This window comes from Phoca vitulina, unplaced genomic scaffold (assembly GCF_004348235.1).
Source record: "Phoca vitulina isolate PV1807 unplaced genomic scaffold, GSC_HSeal_1.0 scaffold28, whole genome shotgun sequence".
NCBI lineage: Eukaryota > Metazoa > Chordata > Mammalia > Carnivora > Phocidae > Phoca > Phoca vitulina.
The window spans coordinates 7635751-7658603 of record NW_022589731.1 but is presented as its reverse complement, the minus strand read 5'-3'; the positions used below and the strand labels follow the sequence as shown (position 1 = coordinate 7658603).

The following is a 22853-nucleotide window of genomic DNA, read 5'->3' as shown; positions in this document are numbered from 1 at the left end:
AGATGTTGATCCTGGACTCCTGGCTTCAAGGCCAGATGCCACCACTTACGAACTACACCACCTGGCAGGCTGGTTCATCTCTCTGCCAAGTGAGGATGACAACAGCATCTCCAGCACCAGTGTGGGATGAAGTGCTCAGTGCTTAGTACCATGCCCGGCACAGAGGAGTAGCTCGGTAAATGTCAGCTCGCGTCATCGGTAGTTTTATGACTTCTGCTCGTCTTTCTCAGGCTCAGCCAGAGTGTGTCAGAATGTTCATTACAAGGGGAGGGCCTGTGGGGTCATCTCTCTGACAGTTCCTTTTAACTAAATTTAATTTCAAGATTTTCTAGAAAATTGGTCCCATGGCCAAGCTTTTTGTTTTTCCACCAGAGTTTTTTCTTTTTACTCTGATTTTCTCTATGGTATTCCTAAAAACCTTTAGAGGCAGGGTTTTCTGAGCTGCCAGGAAACTCCAGGACTGAAGCATCTGTCCTCGTTCTGCAACATGCCCCTGGGTTTTCTTTGGCAGGAATGCTTCACATATGTCCTCAAGGGCCACATAGCTGTGAGTGCAGCCGTTTTCCCGACTGGAACTAAAGGTAGGTGGGTCCTTCTGTCATCTGGCAGGCTTTTCCTTGTTCAGGCACCAGACATGTCTAAGTCTGAGCGGAAGAACATGTCCTTTGTTTCCTGTCAGCCCTGGCCCCTTCAGGCCCAGCCAGGGCAAGTGCTGTGTGGAGTGAGTCTCCTAGACCCACTGACTGAGCTCGGCGGGCTTCCCAGGGAGCCAGGCTTCGGTTTGGGCTTAACGTCAGCGGTGGACCTCTCTCCTGACCACCTGGGGTGTCAGATGACACAGGCAGGTGGCTCCCAGGAGAGGGCGGCCAGCGCATGAAGGCCTCCGGGCCCAGGTGGAAGTTGGTTGGTGCAGCCTCCTGTCTGTCCTGCCTTGCGGGGCCTGTGCCTCCTTTTGGGACCCTTGTCGGGATTTATTTTACTGGGAACCTGACTTCAGATACATGCCGGTCTGCTCGAGGACTGATGGATGGGGCATTGGACGGGAAGTTGACAAGACCTGGGCCTTGAATCTGCTTAGGTTAGGTCTGCACTCATCCCCCTGGGCATCTGTTTCCTTAGAGTCTCATCTTTGTAATTCTGAAGCTGCGGGGTCCCAGAGCTGGGAAGGGAAAGTCTGCCTCAGCCACACCCTTAGTGCTGCAGGCGTCCAGCCCCTTTACTGGCTTCCTGGACACAGTCCTCCCGCTTTAGACTGAGCTCTGGCTGGCGGGGGCGCGGCCGTCTCGGGAGCTCGCGTTGTTAGTTCTTTCTTGTGCTGGCTTGAAATCAGAACCCTCCAGTCACTTTTACATGCTGGTTTCTGTTCTGGAGCCAAACATAATAAATCTAATCTCTAAAGTGCTTTGCAAATTGAAAAGTACTGGACAAATATCATCAAGTGGTTCTTTATGTGTCTTTCAGGACACCTTCTTGACTCGTTTGCCCGCTCAGCTTTATGGGATTCTGGCCTGGATTACCTGCATGGAACGGGTCACGGTGTTGGGTCTTTTCTGAATGTTCACGAAGGCCCTTGTGGCATCAGTTATAAAACGTTCTCCGATGAGCCCTTGGAGGCAGGCATGATTGTCACTGATGGTAAGTGTCGCTCACATCCAGGGTGTGCATGGGTCTTCGAGCCTGTTTGAAGGCTCTCTGTTGTTGCTTATCTTTTGATTATCTTAAAGTAAATTGGATATAATTTCCCCCTCTTGTCACCTTGAATTAAACAAGAACAACAACTTTTTATGATTATAAAAGTGATACGTGTTCATTTTAGAAAAGGTGAGGCCGTGGGACAGCATGTGGAAGAAAGTGAAAATCACTTATAATCCAGCCGCTCAGGGGAAACATTGCTTCATGTTTTGATGTATTAGCTTTTGGTCTTTTATATGCGCATACATCTTTTGTTCTCCTCATTCAGATTATACTGGATGTATTGTTTGTATTCAGCTTGCTTACTTAATGTACTTTTCCCATGTCATTACCAGATCTCTGTGCATAGAGTTTGATGCCTGCTTCGTTATGTCTTATGAATGGGCACCGTGACTTATTTGGTGGATCCTCTGCTATTGTACTCCCCACCCTGGCATCAGTTTTCAGGGACTTTAGAACCTTTCTTTCTGTTCCTCGAGTACCTGTTGGAAGTGGCCGTGTGGGAGGAGGCGGCATCTCTGGGCTCTTGTCCCCGGACTGAGTGGGCTGTTTGCTTGTATCCCCTCCTCCTTCAGGCTGGGGCTGTCATCCCGGGAGCAAGCACTTCTGCTCTGCGTGTACGTGCTCATCACGGGCTGCTTCTCATTTCTGGGTTTGATTTTTTTTTTTTTTTTTTTTTTTTTTTAGAGCCAGGGTATTATGAAGATGGGGCTTTTGGAATTCGCATTGAAAATGTGGTCCTGGTGGTTCCTGTGAAGACCAAGGTAGGTAATTGGCTGTTTATTTATTTTTAAATTTTCCTTATTTTTTTTAATGAGGGAAGATGAAGGTATTTGTCTTTGGAGCCAAGAGTGTGCCATTCTGGGGCCAAAATGGAGCTTCCTCCCCGATATAAGGGAGTCTCCTAGAAATCAGTCTCCTCTGCAGAAGCCAGAAAGAAAATCCGTAATGAACTGGGACCCAGAACTGGGATTCCTGGGGCACAAGGCAGGCCCCTGCCTGATGGGATCTGGGGCTCTGAGTTTACTAGAGGCATCTCCTTGTCATGATGCTGGGGGTCGGGGAGGTGCTTGTTTAAAGGCCCCTCCCAGACCCGGGGCCACGGCCTGGAAACTGTGTTTTCAACAAATGCCTCAAATGATTTTTATTGGGTAAAGCTGAGGAACCCTTAGTTATACGGTAGGTCAGGCCCCACAGGCTGGTGATGAGACGGGTCTGTTGCCTTCTAGAAGACAGGCACTTCACCTTCTCCCCATCACTATTACCAAGAGGTTAGAGGGCTTAGGTGTTAGGCTTTACCTAGAAGACCCGTTTATTGCTCTTCTGTGGGTGACGGTGGAAATCGAACAGTTGGAGGGAAGTGGCTTCCTCAGCGTGCGGGCCTCTGCTCTCTGCTTCCACATCGAAGTCACCTTGAGAGTGGCCTCTCACCTCGCTCCCAGAGGCCTTTCCAGGAACAGAGACCCAGCATGCTCTCAGGTGCCCTGGCCAGTCCGTACTCTGTAGCGTGGATACACCTGCTATCTGTCACCGGATGGGACTGGCTGGTCGAGGCAGGACACGTGGTTAACTGTTAAATAAAAGTGATGCTGGGGACTTGCACTCTGGTCAAGTCTTGAGAACCAAAACCAGTGATGCCCCTCATCCAGACACCGCCATGCTCTGCCCCCACTGCTTCTCCGTCACAGTGGACGTTAGCCCGGGGACCTGCTGCTCAGAGCCCCTCGGCTTTCCCCGATGGTGGCTGTTGGCGCAGCGGGGCAGCTCTAGGACAGTGGCATCCAATGGGTTCGTCGTGCCTCCTGGGCCCCCTGAAGATGCTGACCAGCAAACCCCTTCTTGGTTCCCATTCACACCTGCCCTGGTGGGTGGTCATGGCTGGTGGGAATGACCTCATGGTGGTTCATTGGGGTAGATCGGAGTAAAAGCCTCTGTTTTCTTCCTTTTCCAACAGTATAACTTCAATAACCGGGGAAGCCTCACCTTTGAACCTTTAACTTTGGTTCCGATACAGACCAAAATGATAGATGTGGATTCTCTTACAGACAAAGAGGTAATGAGGGTGGCTTGGAGGAGACAGAGTGGGAGTGGGGGTGGAGAGCTACCTTACATTCTCTCATCTCTTCTCACTTTGTAATTTAGAGATCTGTGCCACCTGAGTCTGAAAATCCAAGGTCTGCTGAGGACTGTAGATGCTTTTCCTGTATTTGTTGGCTCTCTAGGTAGAGGTAGTCCTCCCTGCACCATTGTGGGGCTGTAAGGTTTCTTGAGTGGGACTAGTTCGCCATTGCTTTCCTTGAGGGCACGAGCCATGGCTGCACTGAGCGTTTAGCAAACCATGGGCCATGTGTCTTCCTAGGAGGAGCCAGATGGGTGGTAGGGCCTGTTGGCCACTGCATGTACCAGATTGTTTTCTTGTGTTGAATGAAACATTAAGGGAATGAAAAGCGAAATCTATTATCATACGCCCAGTTTTCACACAGACAAGGAGAGAGGCGGTGCCTACTCTTCTGGTCACTCCGGGCTGTGAAGCTCTTCCTAAAGCTAGGAGCACAGTGGGGCTCACTGTCAAGCTCCGAGGGATACAGGTCTTGAAACCCCTTCAGTCCTGTGCTGGGTCCCCAGGCCCACAAGGCCAGGTGAGGTGACGGGCCCCGGGACCTGGGTGAGTAAGGCTTGAGGGATCAGGCAGGTGATCAAAATCGGAGCAGAGATGGGTCAGAAACAGGGCGGGAAGAGTTAGCACTGGACAGACCAAACAGTTCCTGAGCCAGGGAGCCAGAAGCCAGAAGGACACAAGTTTCAGAGCAAGGCAGGTGGTCGGAAGTCCCTGCAAACGGCAAATGAGTGGCGGGAGCCAAAGGCAGGACGAGCCTGGCAGGTCCCGTAGGAGTAAGTTCCTGTGGCCAGAGCAGCTACTGACCTCACCCCGGCCACGGGGAAGCGCCTCTTGAGACGTCCTCCGCGGTGCCCACCTGGCCCCATGCCCGGCACTAGGAAAGGTGCCTCTGAGGCGCGGGGAGGCCCCTTCTGCTGGACCGTGGAATGGGACTCTCCCAGCCAGAAGCCTCTTCTCCTGACCCTCTCACAGAGGGGTGACAGCAAAAGGTCATCCGCTTCCTGCTTAGTGTGGGCACCTCTGCTTACCCGTCAGTGTCCTTGACCGGCCAGACATCCCCGCTCATGGCCCCTAAACGAGGCGACCGTTGTGGGTTTATTCAGCTTGTCGAGGGTGCCGGGCAGGAAACTGCTTGTTAGCGGCACAGTGTCCGGTGTGGGCCTGGCAGGAAGAGTCCCTCCAGCGGTCCCTGGCTTAGGGGAGAGGGGACAAGAACACATGAGCGGACGTGGAAGCCACCGGCTTGAGTCCTTTGTGCTCCGTAGGAGCCAGGGTCTCTTCTCATGGTCTTGGGTACAGCTTCCAGGGTCTTAGCAAGGGGCTCTCCCGTTCGAAGTCACTTTGCTCTCGGAAGCCCAAGGCCGTGGCTTCCTACCATGAAGCTCCAGTCAGGCAGTCCCTGCTGTCCACATAAAGTGTGCTCATCAGGAGGCTTCCTCCCAATGACATTCCACCTTATCCACAGAAATAGTGTGTGAGGAAGGTTGAGTGAGGCCATTCTTCCTTGAGGGAGGACTTTTGTTAACCTGGCTCCGTCCACCCCATGACATTGAACATAGACCAGTGGGCTCTGTTGTACTCAGTGGTTCATTACTATACCTTGTGTGGCCGAAGCACTGAACTCTTCTTTCTGCCGATTAGTTTTTATAGGGCAGATAATAGCTTCTTACCCTTAGATCATAAGCAAGTTCCTACAAATAAACAGTAGATGTATTTAACATACCAAGCAGAGTACATTTATTGTCTCTTTTAGCAAAAAAAAAAAAAAAAAACCTCCTTCCATATACCACTTAAATCTGGGGCCTCATTCTGTCAGAAGGCACAGTAATGCCCCACAACCAGATTCTGTCTATTTGGCTTTTAAAGTACTCAGTCATGCCCCTTACCACCTCCCAAACTGACAGTGTTTTTGGTTACTTTAAGGACTTTTTGGATTGGGTTTGCATTCCCGTCATTTATCACCAGATGGCAGTTGAGGACTTTGGTCATGAACGTGGGCAGCTGCAGACTTTCGGGGCCTTTGGAATGTTGGTCAGGCCCCCCTGAGGCTGCGCGTACAACTGAAAGGGCCTCGGGGGTCTCACCTTGGCTCCGGGCTTGGCTGCTTTGGACTGCAGGCTGTCTCGTAGCCCTGCCTGGCCCGCAGCAGTTTGCTTGCTTTTGACTCCCTGTCCCGCTCCCACCCCCAGCAGGGGCCAGTAGGCTCTTACGCGTGGGGAGCGGAGCCCTGGCTGGGTGGAAGCCCTTTGACAGTACGGCCGTGTCCGTCTGCCCATCACAGCCCCGGAGCTCGTCCTTGGTACCTGGTCCGGACTTGGTACCGGGTCCCCGGTGCCCGTGCTTCTGTAACAGCGCTGCCTTCCCAGATGGCGTGTGGCTCGTGGCAGCAGGGGCGCGGATGGCGGGGTCCGTCTTGCCAACTTCGCTGCAGCTGAGTGTTGGGTCGGGCCCACTTCATGGCCAGTGAAGAGAATGGGTGGTCGTCCTCTGGGAGAACTTGCTTCGCTCCAGCCTTCACACCTGCCCCACCCCAGGGAGGGGAGAGTTCACCCTTTTACGGCCGCGGAACTTTCACCGTTAGGCCCTTGTGGATCCGCCCCGACCCAGGCACCACGTCCTGTCAGACCTCCTCCCTTCTTACCTCTTTTTAAAAGATCTCCTGGGGCGGTGGGCACATTCCATTGAGTGTCTGCAAGTGAAGCTCCCGGCCCCACCCTGCAGCACCAGAGTCCTTGGTCCCCAGGGACTTTGGGGTTCATCTAGATAGCCACACTCACAGGACCGTGGGGGCTTGGCGGATCCCAGTTTATTCAGCTCTGTCAGTGGAAATGGGTAGGAGGCTCAGTGCATTGGTGCGACACCTTCAGGTGTGTCTCTTAGCAGGAGTTTCACCAGCCCTCTAGGGCTAGTTTTCAGCCCCCCTCCCCTCCACTGCCACCCCGAGATGGCTGAGGTGTGAGGGAAGGAGGCCACATGGGTGGGTGTAGGACCTACCAGACCCCCTGCCCCGTTCCTCTGAAAGTGTCCTGTGAGTATGGCTTGGGGGTCCTGTTGGGAAGGATACCTGGTTACAGGTTACTCTGCACCCAGGGAAGCCCGAAGCCATGACTTGCTCTCAGGTATTTATAGTTCCTTCACAGTCATTGCCAGTCCACCTGCAGTAGACTGTTCTGGAAGCATTTTACCGTAAGCAGCATGGCCTTGTCCCCTTGATTTCCAGGGAAATGCAGCCCAAGGAAGTTACTCGTCCCTGAGCAGGGGGAAAAGGTTTTGTGTATCTCTGCCCTCAACTCATGATCTCCGCACCCGGGGGCCTCTCCCGGTTTGCCCATGTAGCCTCTGGGAGAGGTGTGAATACTGCCTGTCTTTCTCCCGTCTTGCAGTGTGACTGGCTCAACAATTACCACCTGACCTGCAGGGACGTGATCGGGAAGGAATTGCAGAAGCAGGGCCGCCAGGAAGCTCTCGAGTGGCTCATCAGGGAGACGCAGCCCATCTCCAAGCAGCATTAATCCTCCCTGGTTTTTGTTTTTGTAAAATGCTCTGGGGAAGGGAAGAAGCCTGCCAGATCCCTGACATCTGTCCCCTTTCCTCTCTTCCCTTCCTTCTTCCCCTTTTTACTTTGAGATTCTAAGAAGAACTGAGAAATCTTCTTATCCTCTTTGATATTTTCTTGCAAACACTCAATCTTTTATGATTTTTTTAATTGTTGAGAACGAGCCGAGAATAAAATTGCTGCACCAGAAGGAGGGTCCCCGCAAAGCTGGTCACTCGCTCAGGGAGACGCCCCGAGCAGCCGCAGTGAGTTCTCTGGCCAGTGATGGTGAAACACAGTGCTTGCTCTCTGATGGTCAGGTTCCAGGTGCTAGTACATTATTCATGATCACCTTGATTCATGAGACTGTATTTATGATCAATGAATAAAATGTCAGAATGTGCTTTGTCTCAGCTGTGTCTTTCCTCTCAGCACTGTCCACCCCGCATGTTAGGCAAGCTCATCTCCAGGACTGGTGGCCTTTGGGGGAGACATTTTCTAGATAGAAGGTCCCCTTTCAGGAGAGATCCCTGGCCTCCCCACATATTGTCTGGCTTAACTGGAAAGCCTTTTTCTTTTCTCTGGAAAACCTAATATTTTGGTGAGTATAATGTCAAAAGTGAGTCTTCCATGGTCCACCATGTGTTACACATTGTGGAGTCTCAAATAGATTTGACTATTTTTTTTTTTTTTTAAATTTATTTATTTATTTGAGAGAGCGAGAATGAGAGAGAGAGAGAGTACATGAGAGGGGGGAGGGTCAGAGGGAGAAGCAGGCTCCCGGGGACTCGATCCCGGGACTCCAGGACCATGACCTGAGCCGAAGGCAGTTGCCTAACCAACTGAGCCACCCAGGCGCCCCTAGATTTGACTATTTTTGATATTTCGTTGTATGGCTAGTTCTTTTTTTAAATAGTCTCATTAAATCTTAAACCATATCTTGGATTTGGATGGCTTTGAACGATGAATACATATAAGATACTTCGGCCATCCACCAAAGCATGGTTGGCAACGTCCATTACTTTGCAGCTGGGGAAGCAGAAAATGAAGTGAGCTAATCTATTTTTACCATTCAGAACCAGGGTGTCAGCAGGGAAAGTTTCACCGATATGATGAGCCTAAATTGACAAGAGCACCTTAAAACCCTTGCCAACATTTCCGTTGTCCCTCCTCTCTTCTTTTCTCTGAAGGATTGTTGGTTCCAGCTTGCTGTGTGGAGGAAGCAAGATACACGGCTAGTTCTCAGGTTGTATTTGTGATGCGGACTCAGTAACAGGATGTATTTTGATCCACCAAAGATCCATGCTCGAATGTGTTTGTTTCGCACTTGCTCCTATTTCTATGTCCCACGGGATTGTTCTTAAAAGAAGTTTCTCCTTGAATGATAGGATGTATTCATCGTGTTTCTCCTCCGTCATCCCTCTAAAAGTCAGAAGACCTCCCCGTTAGGACTCAGACCATCATCTCCTCTGCTCCCCCTGAAGGTTTTCCTCTCCCAGAAAACGGGAGCTGTGAATTGCAGTTGGTTTGGGAGTTCAAGCAGACCGAACTCAAGCATGACAGCAACTCCACTGTTTGTTCATCAGGCTCGTAAACCTGTCCCTTCCCAAGGCAGCCTTAGAGCAAAGTTTGATTTAATTGGCTCAAGCCCCAGAAGCAAAGGTTCCTGGTGCCGGGTGCCTGGAGTTTCCTGCCTGGATCTGCATGTCTTGGCATTAAGTCCAAGAGATAAAACTAGGCAAGCTGATCCCAGAAAGATGGAGAACTGGAATAAAACTGCAATGTGCAAGTGCCCAGAGGGAGGATGAGCTAATCGAGAATCAAAAGACTCTTCCCTACTTTTGAATAAATGATTAAAAAAAAAAAGTTTGGGTGTAAAAACAGGCAGTATGCTAAATTTATGGAATAAGTCCAGGGAAGCTGATTTTCTTGCTCAGTTTATCCCTTGGTGAAGTTTGATGTACAAGGTAGTGAGGATTCCAGGAGGGGTACAGATGGGGGGCCTACACTGTGGACCCGCTGCCAGGGGCTGACTTCCCTCTGGTAAAATAAATCCATCCGTGTCACGTGTACAGTGCGAGGGGCCTGCCCGCCACCCAGCCCTCCGTGCTGGTCCAGCCTGAGGGCCCGTCCTGGCATCAGCTGCCTGGTACTGAGAGAGGAGTGGGCAACTGTGCAGGAGGTGAGGTTGTACCTGTGAGAGCCGCAGAGGAGGTTTTGCCCTCGTTTCCCCACGGCGGGGGGATTTATGCCGGCAAGGACGTGAAGGCTTGACAAGAAGCACTTTGTGACACGTTTCATGCAATAGCTTGAGTGCTTTTGGCTCAGAGGGGAGATGCAGGGGGGCAGGGGGAAGGTCGGCAGAGGGGAGGCGGGGGTTTGGCAGGTAGAGCCCATGCTGTGAAAATATTGCTTGGTGTGAAAGTATTGGGAGTACAGCTTGGTGTGAAAGTATTGGGAGTACAGCGTCAGGATTCAGTACACAGCGTCGGTGTTTACAAGCACAAATGCAGACCTTGGCAAGGTGATGGCAGTTGTGTTGTAGTTTGTGGATCTCCCCAGATCACGCCCTAAAAATGGGGTTTTGCTGGGATAGCTCATGAGGAGCTCTAGACCAGACAGAGCTCATGGAGGAGATCTACACCAGAGGGAGGTGACAAGTATCCCCACAAACCCTTAATATGAGCATGTCATCGGCGTCTGTGCAGGAGGAAGCCGAAGGTCTGGTGGACCCAAGAACCCCCAAATAACCATCAGGAAGTTGAAATCTCAGTGAGCCAATTTGAGAGCAGCCCCTGGAACTGGGGCTTGGTTTGCCCACCCCAGCAGGTGAGCAAGAGGGATTTGCGGTAAGGCCTCCTGGGGCTCGAGCGGTCAGTGTACCAGGAATGCCTAAGGCAAAGTCCCACGCCGAGGAGAAACTGCCAGGATAGGATCCCGAAGGAAGCAGCGCAGGCGCAGGAGACACAAAGGAAAGACTCCTCTTTCCCTCCAGTCAGACGGAACAGAGCCAAGACTTTGCAGAAAGTAAGAGCTGTATTTTTTAACACATCACAAAGTCAACAGCAAAGGGGGCTCTAGAGCCCTGAATAAAACTACCCTAGTTCAAGTCTCTCTTCCAGAAGTTCAGAAGAATTAATTTCACCTAAAAATGGGCAAAAGAGAAAAAAGATTGAGGTAAAGTGCTATTGCAAACTTAAAAATAATGTGCAGAATGACCTGCCTACAGTGAAATCACATCATCAGGACATGCCCATAAAATAAATGAAAACAATAATGTCTCAAAAACATATCTATAGATTTAAAAATAATATGCAAGAACAACATAAGACAGAATTAGAAAAGATGGGAAATTAAGAACTCAGGAAAGAATTAGAAAAAGCAATCATTTAAAATATGAAGGAACAACCAGGAGGAACATGGGAATGAATCAATGCAACGATGTTTGAAGAGCAATAGAAGATGAATAAGGAGAAGAAAAATAAGAACAAAATGAATAAAAAGGATTTAAGAGAATGTGGTAGTTATAAAAGATGGGTAAAAAAATTAACATTTATGCAATAGGTTTCCCCAAAGAAGAAAACTAAAGCAAGGAAATAGAACAAAAATTAAAAACTATAATTTTAGAAAACATTCCCAAGATTAAAAGAAAACCAAAAAGTTTGAAATTACACATTGCAGTAGAATACCCCAAAACTGAATAAATAGACCCAGAATGACCACCAGGACATATTGTAATAAAGTTATCATACTTAAAAAGAATAAATCCTTTAGTATTCAAACAAATGATCCAGTAACTTAACAATAGGAAAAATGTGGGATTGCCATCCAGAATTGTTATTATTTTATTATTTTTAAAGAGGTAGAAGGGACACAGGAGGAACTCAAGTCAGATTGTAGGCCCACAGCAGTGTGGCCCCGATTCTGGGTCTCCTGGCTCTCCATCCGGGGCTCTTTCCACCAAGGAGAGCTGCTTCCCCAATTCCTGACCCACAGGCTGTGGGCTCCAGCCTCCCTGCAGGGGGCCCCCTCCTGTCCTAATTCCTTCCCTTCTTCAGAGTCTCTATGAAGTGTTTCCTGATTGCTCCAACTGAAAGTCCCTGCTCTAAATTTCTGTTGCACTTTCTTCACAGACTGTAGTGGATATTCTCTTCATAAAACCAACCTTTTCCCATGTCTCTCCAATGAGACTTGTAGCTCGTTCGGGTCCAACACCAGCTATTGCCAGGACTGGGCACACAGTAGGTACTCGTAAATATTTATTGATGGATATAGTGGTGAAGACATTCCAAACATGTTTACAACAGCAGAGTGAACCACAGCAGTGAATTGAATTCGGTCCCGCCTCTTAATTGTTGGTGTGGGGCAAGTTATATATCTTCTTTGACCTCATCATCGTCTGCAAATAGGGATGATATGATATTTACCGGTAGCACATTTGTGAGGGTTACGTGAAAAATTGAGCACAAAACAGCCTAGTGCTAGGCAGGTAAAGTAGTAAGTACGCAATTAGCTGGGACACCTATATTTTTCAGCAGAAGGTGAGGTGCCCATTTTGAATTCTCTGCTTATTTCCCCCTATTTCTTCCTTCTCTAATTTTCTCATATCATTATTTAAAAAAATAAACTTTATTGTTTAGAACAGTTTTAGATGTACGGTGACGAGAGTATAGGGAGTTCCTTTACACCCTGCCCCTGGTTCCCCTGTTATTAGCATCTTATGTATTATGGTACATTTGTCACCATTAATGGACTGATGTTGATGTATTATTAGTAACTACAGACCATAGTTTACTCAGATTTCCTTAGTTTTAACCTAATGTCCTTTTTCTGTTCCAGAATCCCATTCAGGATATCACATTGCATTTTGTTGTCATGTCTCCTGAGACTCTTCTTAGCTGTGTTTCTTGGACTTTCTTTGTTTTGGGTGACCTTGGCAGTTTTGAGGAGTACTGTAGAATGTCCCTCTATGGGGATTTTTCACATGACTAGACTGTGGTTATGGGTTTTTGGGAGGAAAACCCCAGAGATAAAGGGTCATTTTTATTGCATCATATCAAGGGTACAGACTTAGAACATGACTTTCCCATTGTTGTTGACCTTGGTCATCTGGCTGAGGTAGTGTTTGTCAGGTTTCTCCGCTGTACTCAACCTACCGTTTCCATAGTGCCTTGGGAAGGGAGTCACTATGTGTAGCCTACTAAGCTATGCTCAGTTTTCTTGAGGGTGGACTATTTGCATCAATTATATGGAATTCTGCGTAGAAGATTTGTCTCTTTTCTCACATTTTTTCAATCATTTCATATCCAAATTGACTTATGCTTTGGTTTATAACTAATACTACTTATTTTGTTGCTCACATTGTTCCAGCTTTGGCCATGGGGAACTCTTTCAGTTGGTTCCTTTGTCTTTTTGATACACTTCCATAATTGTGTGTGTGTGTGTGTGTGTGTGTGTGTGTGTGAAGCATGTTCTTACTTTCTGGCACTCCAGGAAGCCCCAGGCTCATCTTGTATATTTCTCACCTCAGTTCTAGAATCAGCCATTTCTCCAAGGAGCCCTCGTTCCTTTTATTGGAGAAAGGTATTTAAAATTACCATCTGGGCAGCAGATGGGTGCTTTGCTACTGGGCTGTCATTGTTTGTAGGCCCTCTCAGTGAGAGCAAGGAAATGTATACATGCACACTAATGCATCTCTATCTATCTATCTATCTATCTATCTATCATCTATCATCATCTATCATCTATCTATCTATCTATCTATCTATCTATCTATCTATCTATCTATCATCTATCATCATCTATCATCTATCTATCTATCTATCTATCTATCTATCTATCATCTATCTATCTATCTATCATCTATCATCATCTATCATCTATCTATCTATCTATCTATCTATCATCTATCTATCTATCTATCATCTATCATCATCTATCATCTATCTATCTATCTATCATCTATCTATCTATCTATCTATCTATCTATCTATCTATCTATCATTTATTTACCTACCGATTTCTATATGTAACCATCTGTGTCTATACGAAGCTAGGTGTGAGTTTGTACTGATGTCTCCGGCTCTAATCCATGATCACCTCCCCCTGCTTATCTGGTACCTCCCCCTCTACCTATGAGAAACCTGGCTCCCGCCATCCCCATCCATTTGCCAAACTGTTGAATTCTGATGTGTGGCAGTATTAGGATTGTGAGCCTGTGCCACTGTGGGAAAAACTCTTATCAACTCGAGTATAGTGTTTGTGTGCAGTTCCTTGTGCTTTGGTTTGCAGACACCACTCATTTCCAAAGTGACTTAAGTCAGCACCCTCCCCCCTCTCCCTTCAGGGAACTTGTTTCACACATTTGAATATAGTTAGTGTCTTGTCGCAGTCTGCGTTCCATCCTGGGATTCTCCCAACCTCTTAAATGATTTTCCCAATGTGCATATATTAAGATTCACTGTTTGTGCTGTATGGTTCATTGGGTTTTGGTGCATGCACAGTGTTACATATCCACACCTACAGTGTCATACAGAATAGTTTTACCCAAACCCTCAAAACGTCCCCGGGGCTTCACCTGTTCGGACTTCCCACCTCTTCCCCTGCTGCTGGCACCCACTGATCTGTTCACTGTCTCTATAGTGTTGCCTTTTCTAGAAGGTCATATATTTGGAATCATACAGTATGTAGATTGTTTCAGACTGACTTCTCTAACTTAGCAATATATAGATTTATCCATGTCTTTTTGTGGCTTGATAGCTTATTTCTTTTTATCACTGAATAATATTCCATCAAATAGATATGCCAGTTTGTTTATACATATATTCATCTATTGGAAGATGTCTTTTTTATCATAAATTTTTAAAAGATTATTTATTTGAGAGAGAGAGCACGAGCAGGAGGAGGGGCAGAGGGGGAAGCAGACTCCCCGCTGAGCAGGGAGGCTGATGCTGGACTTGATCCCAGGACTCCAGGATCATGACCTGAGCCGAAGGCAGATGCTTAGCTGACTGAGCCACCTAGGTGCCCATCTATCATAATTTTTTTAATAAGAAGGAAAGTTTTTTTCTTTCTAAGGGAATTTTTATTTTTTCATGATAGGAATAGCATGTGAAAGGCAGGGTACTGTAGTGATTAGGAACCTGGTTCCAAAGCAGATGGTACCGGGTACTCACGGTGAGTCCTTGGGTAAGAGCGCAACTTCTCTGAGCCCCGGTGTCCCTTTCTGCAAAGGGAGATTAGTGGTGGCCTCTTCCTGTCCTTTGGTTGTGAGGACTGATTGGGAAAGCTCCTGCAGAGCATGTCTCCAAATGTAAGCCCAGCCTGGATGCCCATGACTTCCAACCCAGCCAGAGAGACTTGTTTTTGAAATTGCAGTTTATTGAGATATAATTCACACAATATGCAATTCTCAATTTAAAGTGAGACGTTGATGCTTGTGCTTTCTCTCGATCTCCCCAGAAGGTATCAAAGAAGGTTTTCACACAGAGACATAACTCTTAAGATGCATCCTCAGGTCTGAGTTGTTAGAATGTGTAACAAACCTCATTACAGAAAACCTGACTACATCTGCTCGGGTGGTCTGGGGCTGTGGTAAAGCCTCTTGCAAAAGGAGTGAGTGGGAGATGGCTTCTCCACCACCCCATCCTCTCTTCCCTTCCTCCCAGGGTCAGAAGAGTCTGCAATATGCTCAGGGGGACAGGGGAGAACACACTTTACTGAACAAGAGAAATTTTTTAAAATTTCTTTTTTTAAGATTTTATTTATCTATTTATTATAGAGAGAGGGATGGGAGGAGGGAGAGAGAGAATCTCAAGCAGTCTCTGCACTCAGCACAGAGACCAGTGTGGGGCTTGATCCCACGACCCTTAGATCATGACCTGAGCCGAAATCAAGAGTCAGATGCTTAACTGAGCCACCCAGGCGCCCCAAGAGAAACGTTTTTGAAGAAAAGGATGAATCGCCCAAGGAGATGCTTGGAAAACCAGAAGGGAGAGATCCTGGAGTTTCCAGAGTTGAGAGTGTCGCACACCAGGGCTTAGGCGGGCATTACTCTGGGAATCAAACCCTTCGACTTTGGAGCAAGCCTCTGCAGTGCGGGCGGGCACCGCGGCGTCCGAGGCCCTCCTGTGTTCCGCCAGCAGATGGCAGTGTGGTTCTTCAGAGAGAGCGGAGATGGCCAGCCGCGGAGGAAGTGCATGGAATCCTAGGTACTAAGAAAGACCTCCGGAGCACCCTCATGTGCTCCCAGGGCTGCCACTCAGTGTCCCCTCAGAAATCAATGTGCCCAGCCCACGTCTGTAGACAGGAATGTCAGTAGAGTTCATTTAACAAAGATGGACTGAAATGACAGCTCTGATGGGACCTTCGCTGGGTGTGATGGGTGCAGAAAGATGCGTCCCGTGGGGCCCCTCACAGAGCATGTGCGTTAACGGAGACACATGTCCAAGAGTGACTACAGCACAGGGGGGTTTATAATGTGAGTGGGGCAGCCAGGAGGTTTCTATAGAACCTCTCTACCCCCCCCCGCTCCCCCCGCCCCGTGCTCTGGCCCTTTGGCACGTCCGAACTTCCCAGCTTGTGTGAGTCCATCCAGCTAAAGTAGCCGACCTCTGCTAAGCTGGCTCACCATGCCAGATGCTAGAAAAATCACCACAGCTTTGCTCTCCGGCCTTTTAAAAAAAGACTTAACTATTTTAAGAGAAGTTTTAGATTCACAGCAAAATTGAGAGGCAGGTACAGATTTCCCATGCACCCCTGCCCCCAGACATGTGCTGACTCCCCCATTACTAACACCCCCCCCGCAGAGTGGTACATTTGTTACAATTGATGAACCTACATGGATGCATTATAATCACTAAAGTCCATAGTTTATATTCTGTTTCCCTCTTGGCGCTGTGCATTCTGTGGGTTTGGGTAAATGTATAAGAACATGTATTCATCATTATGGTATCATACAGAATTTTTCACTGCCCTAAAAATCCTCATGCTCCAGCGATTCATCCCCCACTCCCCGACCCCTGGCCAGCACGGATCTTTAATGTCTCCATGGTTTTGCCTTCTCCAGAATTTCCTAGAGTTGGAATCACACAGTATGTAGCCTTTTCAGGTTGGCTTTTTTCACATAGCCATATGCATTTAAGTTTCGTCCATGTCTTTTCATGGTTTGGTAGCTCATTTCTTTTTAGTGCTGAATAATATTCCATTGTTGGGAGCTACGACAGTTTATCCATTCACCTTCCGTAGGACACCTTGGCTGCTTCCACGTTTTGACAAACATCAGTAAGGCTGCAATTATGAGTTAAACATTAATGTGCAGGTTTTTGTGTGGACGTGTTTTCAACTCCTTTGGGTAAATATCAAGGAGCACAGTTGCTGGTTCGTATAGTGAGAGTATGTTTGGTTTTGTAGGGACCTGCCAAACTGTCTTCCCTAGTGGCTGCTGCCTTTTCATCTTTGCCATCAGCAATCTCACTTCCTTTCCCTCTCCCTCTGGGACTCTTACTTTGCAGCCCTTTGTGGCTTTCCCCTGACTGTGTCCCTTTTTGTCTTGAACTAGAAAACTCCATGTGGATTTCATTATCTGTAGCAGGAAATATACAGCTATGGGTTCCCGTCTACAGTGCTATTTCCTATCTAAGCAAAGGCTAAAGGGTTATGTTCTCTCCGACCCTAGAAACTTTTTCTGCCCTCTCCATGTGTTGCGATTTGTACTCTGTAGCCTCAGGACTCAGGAAGTCTGGTTAGTTTAGTGACTTGGAGCTCAGCACCAGTAAGATCAGAATCCTTTGTTTCGAGCCCAGGTGAGCCAGTAGATTTCTTTTGTTCCATGATCATAGCCAATACCTTCAAACTTGTCACCATTGTCATGGTGTCCTGGCTTCTCCTTTTTTATCCCCATCTCTTCAGTCTAAAAATGAGGTCTTTTAGCTCCCACCTTCAGGCCTGGCCCCTTCCACACTCCAGGACCATACCCATCCTCTGCCCAGCTGAATGCTGAGCTGATTCTGAGTCCTTTCTTGTGCCAGTTGGGTTTCTCCCTTGTGCCCACTTCTAGGACAGGGCCTGGGCTTCTGAGTGATCCTGCCTGCTTGAGGTCCAGCTTTTGTTTCCTGCTCAGCCTTCTGGTGGCTCCTGGACTTCACAAGGGCAGAAGTACTAACCTGGTGGGGGTGGAGTAGACCTACCACTTACCCACTGTATGACCTTGGCTTGGTTCCCTGGCTTCTCTGAACCAGTTTCTTCCTTTCTTAAAGGGATGGGAGTGGCTAATAACCTTGCCTGTACAATCTTCCACAAAATATAGTTGCCATTTTCCCACTTCCTCTGTCTTTGGGTTCCCGGGACCTGGAATGTTCCAGCTTGATTGGTGCCAACTATTTGCCCGTCCTTCTCACGCCCAGACTACAGAACCCCATGTTCCTTCATACCTGGTGGGACAGTCCCCTTTTGCGGGACTCTGCTGAGATGCCACTAGCCCGGAACACTGCCTCTCACTCCGTCTCCAGCACCATTGCTCTGCTGCCTGCCCCAGGGCTGGGTCAGTTCCGATCCCTGATCCTGCCAGGCCACTCCCTGCTGTGGTTTATCCTTCTCTCTCAAGGGCATCAGAAGACACATGGCTTACTAACTTCTATAGCACTGGACTTGGTTGCAACCAGGTGAGGGAGCCTGGATGCCAATGTAGCCCATCACCATCCTGGGTGCCTGGTTCAAAGAACATCTGGTAAGGAAGGTGCATTGCTTGTGAAACCAAACCAAACCAAACCAAACCCAACCAAACCCTGACATTGATGACCTCTGGGTCTATCAGTTTCCGGTAAAGACTGGCAGAAAAATCTCTACCAAGTACATATATTGGAGGTAGAGCGATAGAAAACACTTATTTTTCTGAGTACTTCCTACGTGTGGGTCCTCTTCTAAGTACCACATATTTCTTCTTTCCTGTAATCCTCCCCCCAAACCCTATAAGGTGGGTACTACTAAGAGTCCAATTTTGTATGTAAAGAAGCTAAAGAGGAAATGAAATAAATGACTTGTTCATGATTGCACAGCTAGTAAGTGATGGAACCAGGAATCTCACCTGGCCGTCTGACTTTGGAGACTATGCTCCTATCTGAGAGGCTACACTGCCCTCATCCCCACCCTCACGCTGATCCCAGGTAGGCAGCCGATGTTTGCAGAGCTGGACACACTCCTTGCACAAGTTGGATGTGATGGGAGGTCTTGGGGGCCTGGGGGAGCACTCTGAAGGGAATTATATTTGCCATGATCATGGGCCAAGGAATAGCATCTACAGATGCAGATGTAATATTCCAGCTGTCCTTTGGCTCACATTTGGTGACCAAATGTGAGGTGCCAGTGGGTGAAAACACCCCTGTGCATGAAGTGAAAGGGAAGTCATTACCTTCTACCCCCCTACCCCAGGGTGCAAGCGCAGAATTAGAGGACATGGCTATAAGGTAGACCTAATGCTAATTGGCAGAAATGTTTTCATTGCCTTATGAAGCAAGGTTCATTAACTAAAACATAATGTTCAGTGTGACTTTAAAATTAAATACCTAAGACATAATGTCTCATGAGGCGGACATGAAGTGGAGTTATTTATATTCTTGCACTTTAGCATGTTAACTTATTGTATTATTTAAAACCAAATCTACTCCGGGAGATTTAAGGTGCCTATTTGGCCTCTTTTCAGGGAACTTCATACTAAGTTTTGATACCTTGACTTGTGAGGTCATCGAATCCCTTTCTCTTTCTTTTGTTAGTATCAGTGAGTGTTGCCCAACCCTTTCATTGAGCATCTATGGGAAGAGATAATAGAACATGTCTCTACTATGGAAGAATCTGTGATGTTTTGGAGATAGAGCTTATTGAGCGGACATATGGCCACATTATACATGTGGTAGAAACTGTACCAGCTGGGTTCCCATTTGTAAGAATCAGAAATTGACTCTTTCCATATTTAGGGGAAAAAAAGTGGAAGGAGAAAAGGTTTATGGAGGGTGGTTGGTGGCACTGGTGTTGGGCATCAGGAACAGATGGTGCCAAAAGGGTGCAGTCCTGTGCTGAATCTGCCCTTCAGCATTCTCTCTGACTTAGCACCACGTGGCCAAGGCTCAGGGTCCCAGGACCCTGCCCTGTGAAGGCCGGGTTGCTGGACTGCCTCAGGGGGCAGTGGAGAAACAATGTAGCCCCTTGGCTTCTGCTAGTATAGGAGGCCGTGTGAGGTGGTAGGGCCTGGACTGACTTACCTTCTGCCAAGGCCTTGAAAGTTGGGGAATTCTCCCAAACGGGAGATGGAGGGGCTACCAGAAATGGAATGGTGGGTGTTGAAGCCTGTGTAGCCAACAACAAAATAAAACTGCCCCCTGTTGACCCAGTGGCAAAACACCAAGGGTAGAGAGCTACTGATATATATTTTGCTTTATGCAATATGTAGGGTTTTTAAAAAAGTTATGTTTGTAAGGAATCCTATGTCAGGTGGACCAGGATACTACCTATAAAAAGGAGCTCTTGGTGCATCCTTTTACAAACTAGTGATGTGAAACATAGCCTCAAATTGACTTGATTTGAAGTGGATTGCCTTATAATGGATTGTTCTGAAGGAGATTCAGCTGCATACGTAACTGCGCACCTGTGGGGATGGTAGATCTGAGGTTTCCCGTGAAGACCCCTCCCCTTGAGTAGATCTTGCTGGAAGATTCATCACAGGCTCCACAATCTCCTTAAGAACTGGGCACCCTAGGATTTCCATTTTTTCTTTCTTCCATGTTTATCCTATTGCCTTCATGGCTCCCTTCAGGGCAGTGAATGAGCCTGAATGGTTTTTCTTTAAGGGTTTCTTCATTGGGTGCTCTTGTTGGATGGAAGGTGTTGCAGATGGACTCAAATTCCATCACAGCTGGTGTTGTTTGCCGCAGCACAGGATTTTCTTACCCCTCTGCCAGTTAGTGTAGCAAGTTTTTTTTTTTTTTTTTTAATTAACTGAGTGCCTGCCATGAGGCCCTGCAGGTTCTTCAAGGTCCCGCTTCAGCTCTGAGGATCTCCTAGCACACAGCCCATGGCCTCTCCTCTTTCCTGAACTCCACCTGGGCACCAAGGCGGGGACACTCAGACGTGACTTCATGTGGTCCTGTTCTGTTCTCTGGTCCTGTCCTATAAGTGGGTTACACACCGTTTCCTCAGGCTGCCTGACTAAACCTCATCTGGTCTGTTTTAAAGAGAAGTTGACACTGTTGTTTACTATCATTGTGTGGACACAGTTTGTGTGGGCTATACACCTCCCCTCCCTCTCTTCATTCTCCTCTTAAGAAAAGTCCAGAGTTTTAGTTCTGCAGCTTCTCAGGCCCCAATGGGCGTCTGTGGACCTCTCCACACTCAGCCATCTGGGGGGCTATAACCAAGAACCCCAGAGTCTTGAAGAAGCTCTGCCCAGTGAATCACAGCACCCAGAACCCTGGAGTTCATTCATACCAGCAGGGCCCACGTTTGGGGATTTCTGGGCCCAGCCAAATTTCAAGATAATATAATTTAGAGGCTGAATTTGCTAAACAGGGACAAAGACAAATGTATCAACAAAAGAACAAAACCAGCCAAATTATGGAAGTAGCCCAAGTGTCCATTGATTGATGAATGGATAAAGAAGATGTGGTGTATTTATATACAATGGAATATTATTCAGCCATAAAAAAGAATGAAATCTTGCCATTTGCAATGACATGGATAGAGCTAAGGAGTACAATGCTAAGTGAAATAAGCCAGTCAGAGAAAGACAAATACCATATGATCTCACTCATATGTGGAATTTAAGAAACAAAACAAATGCACAAAGGAAAAAAAAGGAAAAGAGAGAAAGAGACAAACCAAGAAACAGACTCTTAACCATAGAGAACAAACTGAAGGTTACCAGGGGGGAGGAGAGTGGGGGGATGGGAAAAGTAGGTGATGGGGATTAAGAGGACACTTAGCATGATGAGCACTGAGTAACGTATAGAACTGTTGAATCACTATATTGTATACCCAAAACTAATATAACACTGTATGTTAACTATATTGGAATTAACACTAAAAAGTTAATTTTAAAAAAGTGCTTGGTATGGCTCCAGGTACAGAGCGAGTGCTCAGTGAGTAGTGCTCCCTTCTGGGAGCCTCCTCCCCCTCCACCCTTGGACTCCCCATAGTCTCTGCCTTGCTCTCCAATGCTTTCTAGGCACCTTCTCTGGCTCTTCATCCTTTTCTGCCCTAACCTGCTAGAATTCTATGATTTAGCCCAATCTTGTGATGAGGGGTGTGAACTGCAACAATGATGCTCTGGTTCAAATCCCAGGGCTGCCATTTAGCAGCTGTGTGTGCATGGGCAAGTTGTGTAACTTCTTGGTGCCTCAGTGACCACACCTGCAGAATGGGGATGCCCACTTTGTGGGTATGAGGATCCTGAGGGCTAAGATGTGCATCAGTGTTCAGCACAGTGCTTGGTACCCAGTAAACACCCAGTAAATGTTACTATTCCCAGCTCCCCAGGAGTCTGTCCTCTGTGACACCCTCTGTGTGGAATCTCGTTCGTTCTACCTCTTGGGGCCCTCACGACCCTCTTTCCCTTCCTGAGCTGCTGGGTGGGAGCTGCCCCACCCCCTGTTGTTTCATTTTGTTCACTTTGTTCATTTTGTTCTGACCTACTCAGACCAGCATCCCTGCTACAAGTCTCTTTCCTTTCTAGTACATTTCCCATGTAAATAGCAGATGAATATTTTCTGAAGCACATTTCTGATTGCACCACTCCTCTGCTCTAAAACCTCCTATGACTCCCCGTTGTCCACAGACTAGATCTCAAACCCCAGTCCTGTGGTTCAGACACCGCCCATCTGGACCCCACCCACCTAACCACCTTCATTCCCCTGCTCCATCCTTCAGATGATGCACCGAATGGATTTGTTCTTTCTCCCTTGTGTCTTCCCCGTGGTTACTCACCTCGAGGCTTTTGCCCTTGCTGTCCATCTGGAACACCCATCCCCTCCCACATACCCAACTTTTACCATTCTTCAAAGCCCAAGGGGAAATGTCACCTTCTCCTTCTAGCCTGCCCCAAATTGGAAGGATTCTCTAGAACTTTGTCTGAACCTCTCCAGTCACTGCTCCACTTTCTACTCTGCTTTTTGTTGGAACATAATTCGTTCACAGCGGGCTACCTGCCACTGTTCCTGTGTCTGCTGGTCTCCTGCCGGCTGTCCGTAGCCACGCAGCCTCCCTCAGCCTCCCTCAGCGTGTCCAGGCCGGGAGCTACTGAATGTCGCCGCGTGCAGAACCTGAGCGGGGCGCTGCGAAGACCGGCCGAGCCTCCTCTGCGTGGAGGGATCATGAAGCCGAGCTGGGGGAAAGAGTGAGTGCGTGCGCGCGTGCGCACATGTGAAATGACAGGAACATTCTCAGAGCAGCACAGGACACAAAATGGAGCGGATGAAGGCGAGTGCCCCAGGGAACTGGCCAGTTCTCCAAGGCTGCAGGGCA

The 22853-nt window shown here is 47.8% G+C and overlaps 1 protein-coding gene across 2 annotated transcripts in view; it reads left to right on the top strand.

Annotated features, from left to right (window-relative positions):
- Window positions 1-7749, top strand: part of XPNPEP1 (X-prolyl aminopeptidase 1) — a 49803-nt gene extending 42054 nt beyond the window's left edge. For both annotated transcript variants that reach the window (XM_032423267.1, XM_032423268.1), the window contains exons 17-21: window positions 512-581; window positions 1462-1635; window positions 2380-2456; window positions 3647-3745; window positions 7195-7749. In XM_032423267.1, coding sequence (XP_032279158.1) covers window positions 512-581; window positions 1462-1635; window positions 2380-2456; window positions 3647-3745; window positions 7195-7323 — 549 coding nt within the window. In that variant the 3' untranslated portion in view covers window positions 7324-7749. The remainder of the gene's footprint in view (window positions 1-511; window positions 582-1461; window positions 1636-2379; window positions 2457-3646; window positions 3746-7194) is intronic.
- The last annotated feature ends 15104 nt before the right edge of the window (window positions 7750-22853 follow it).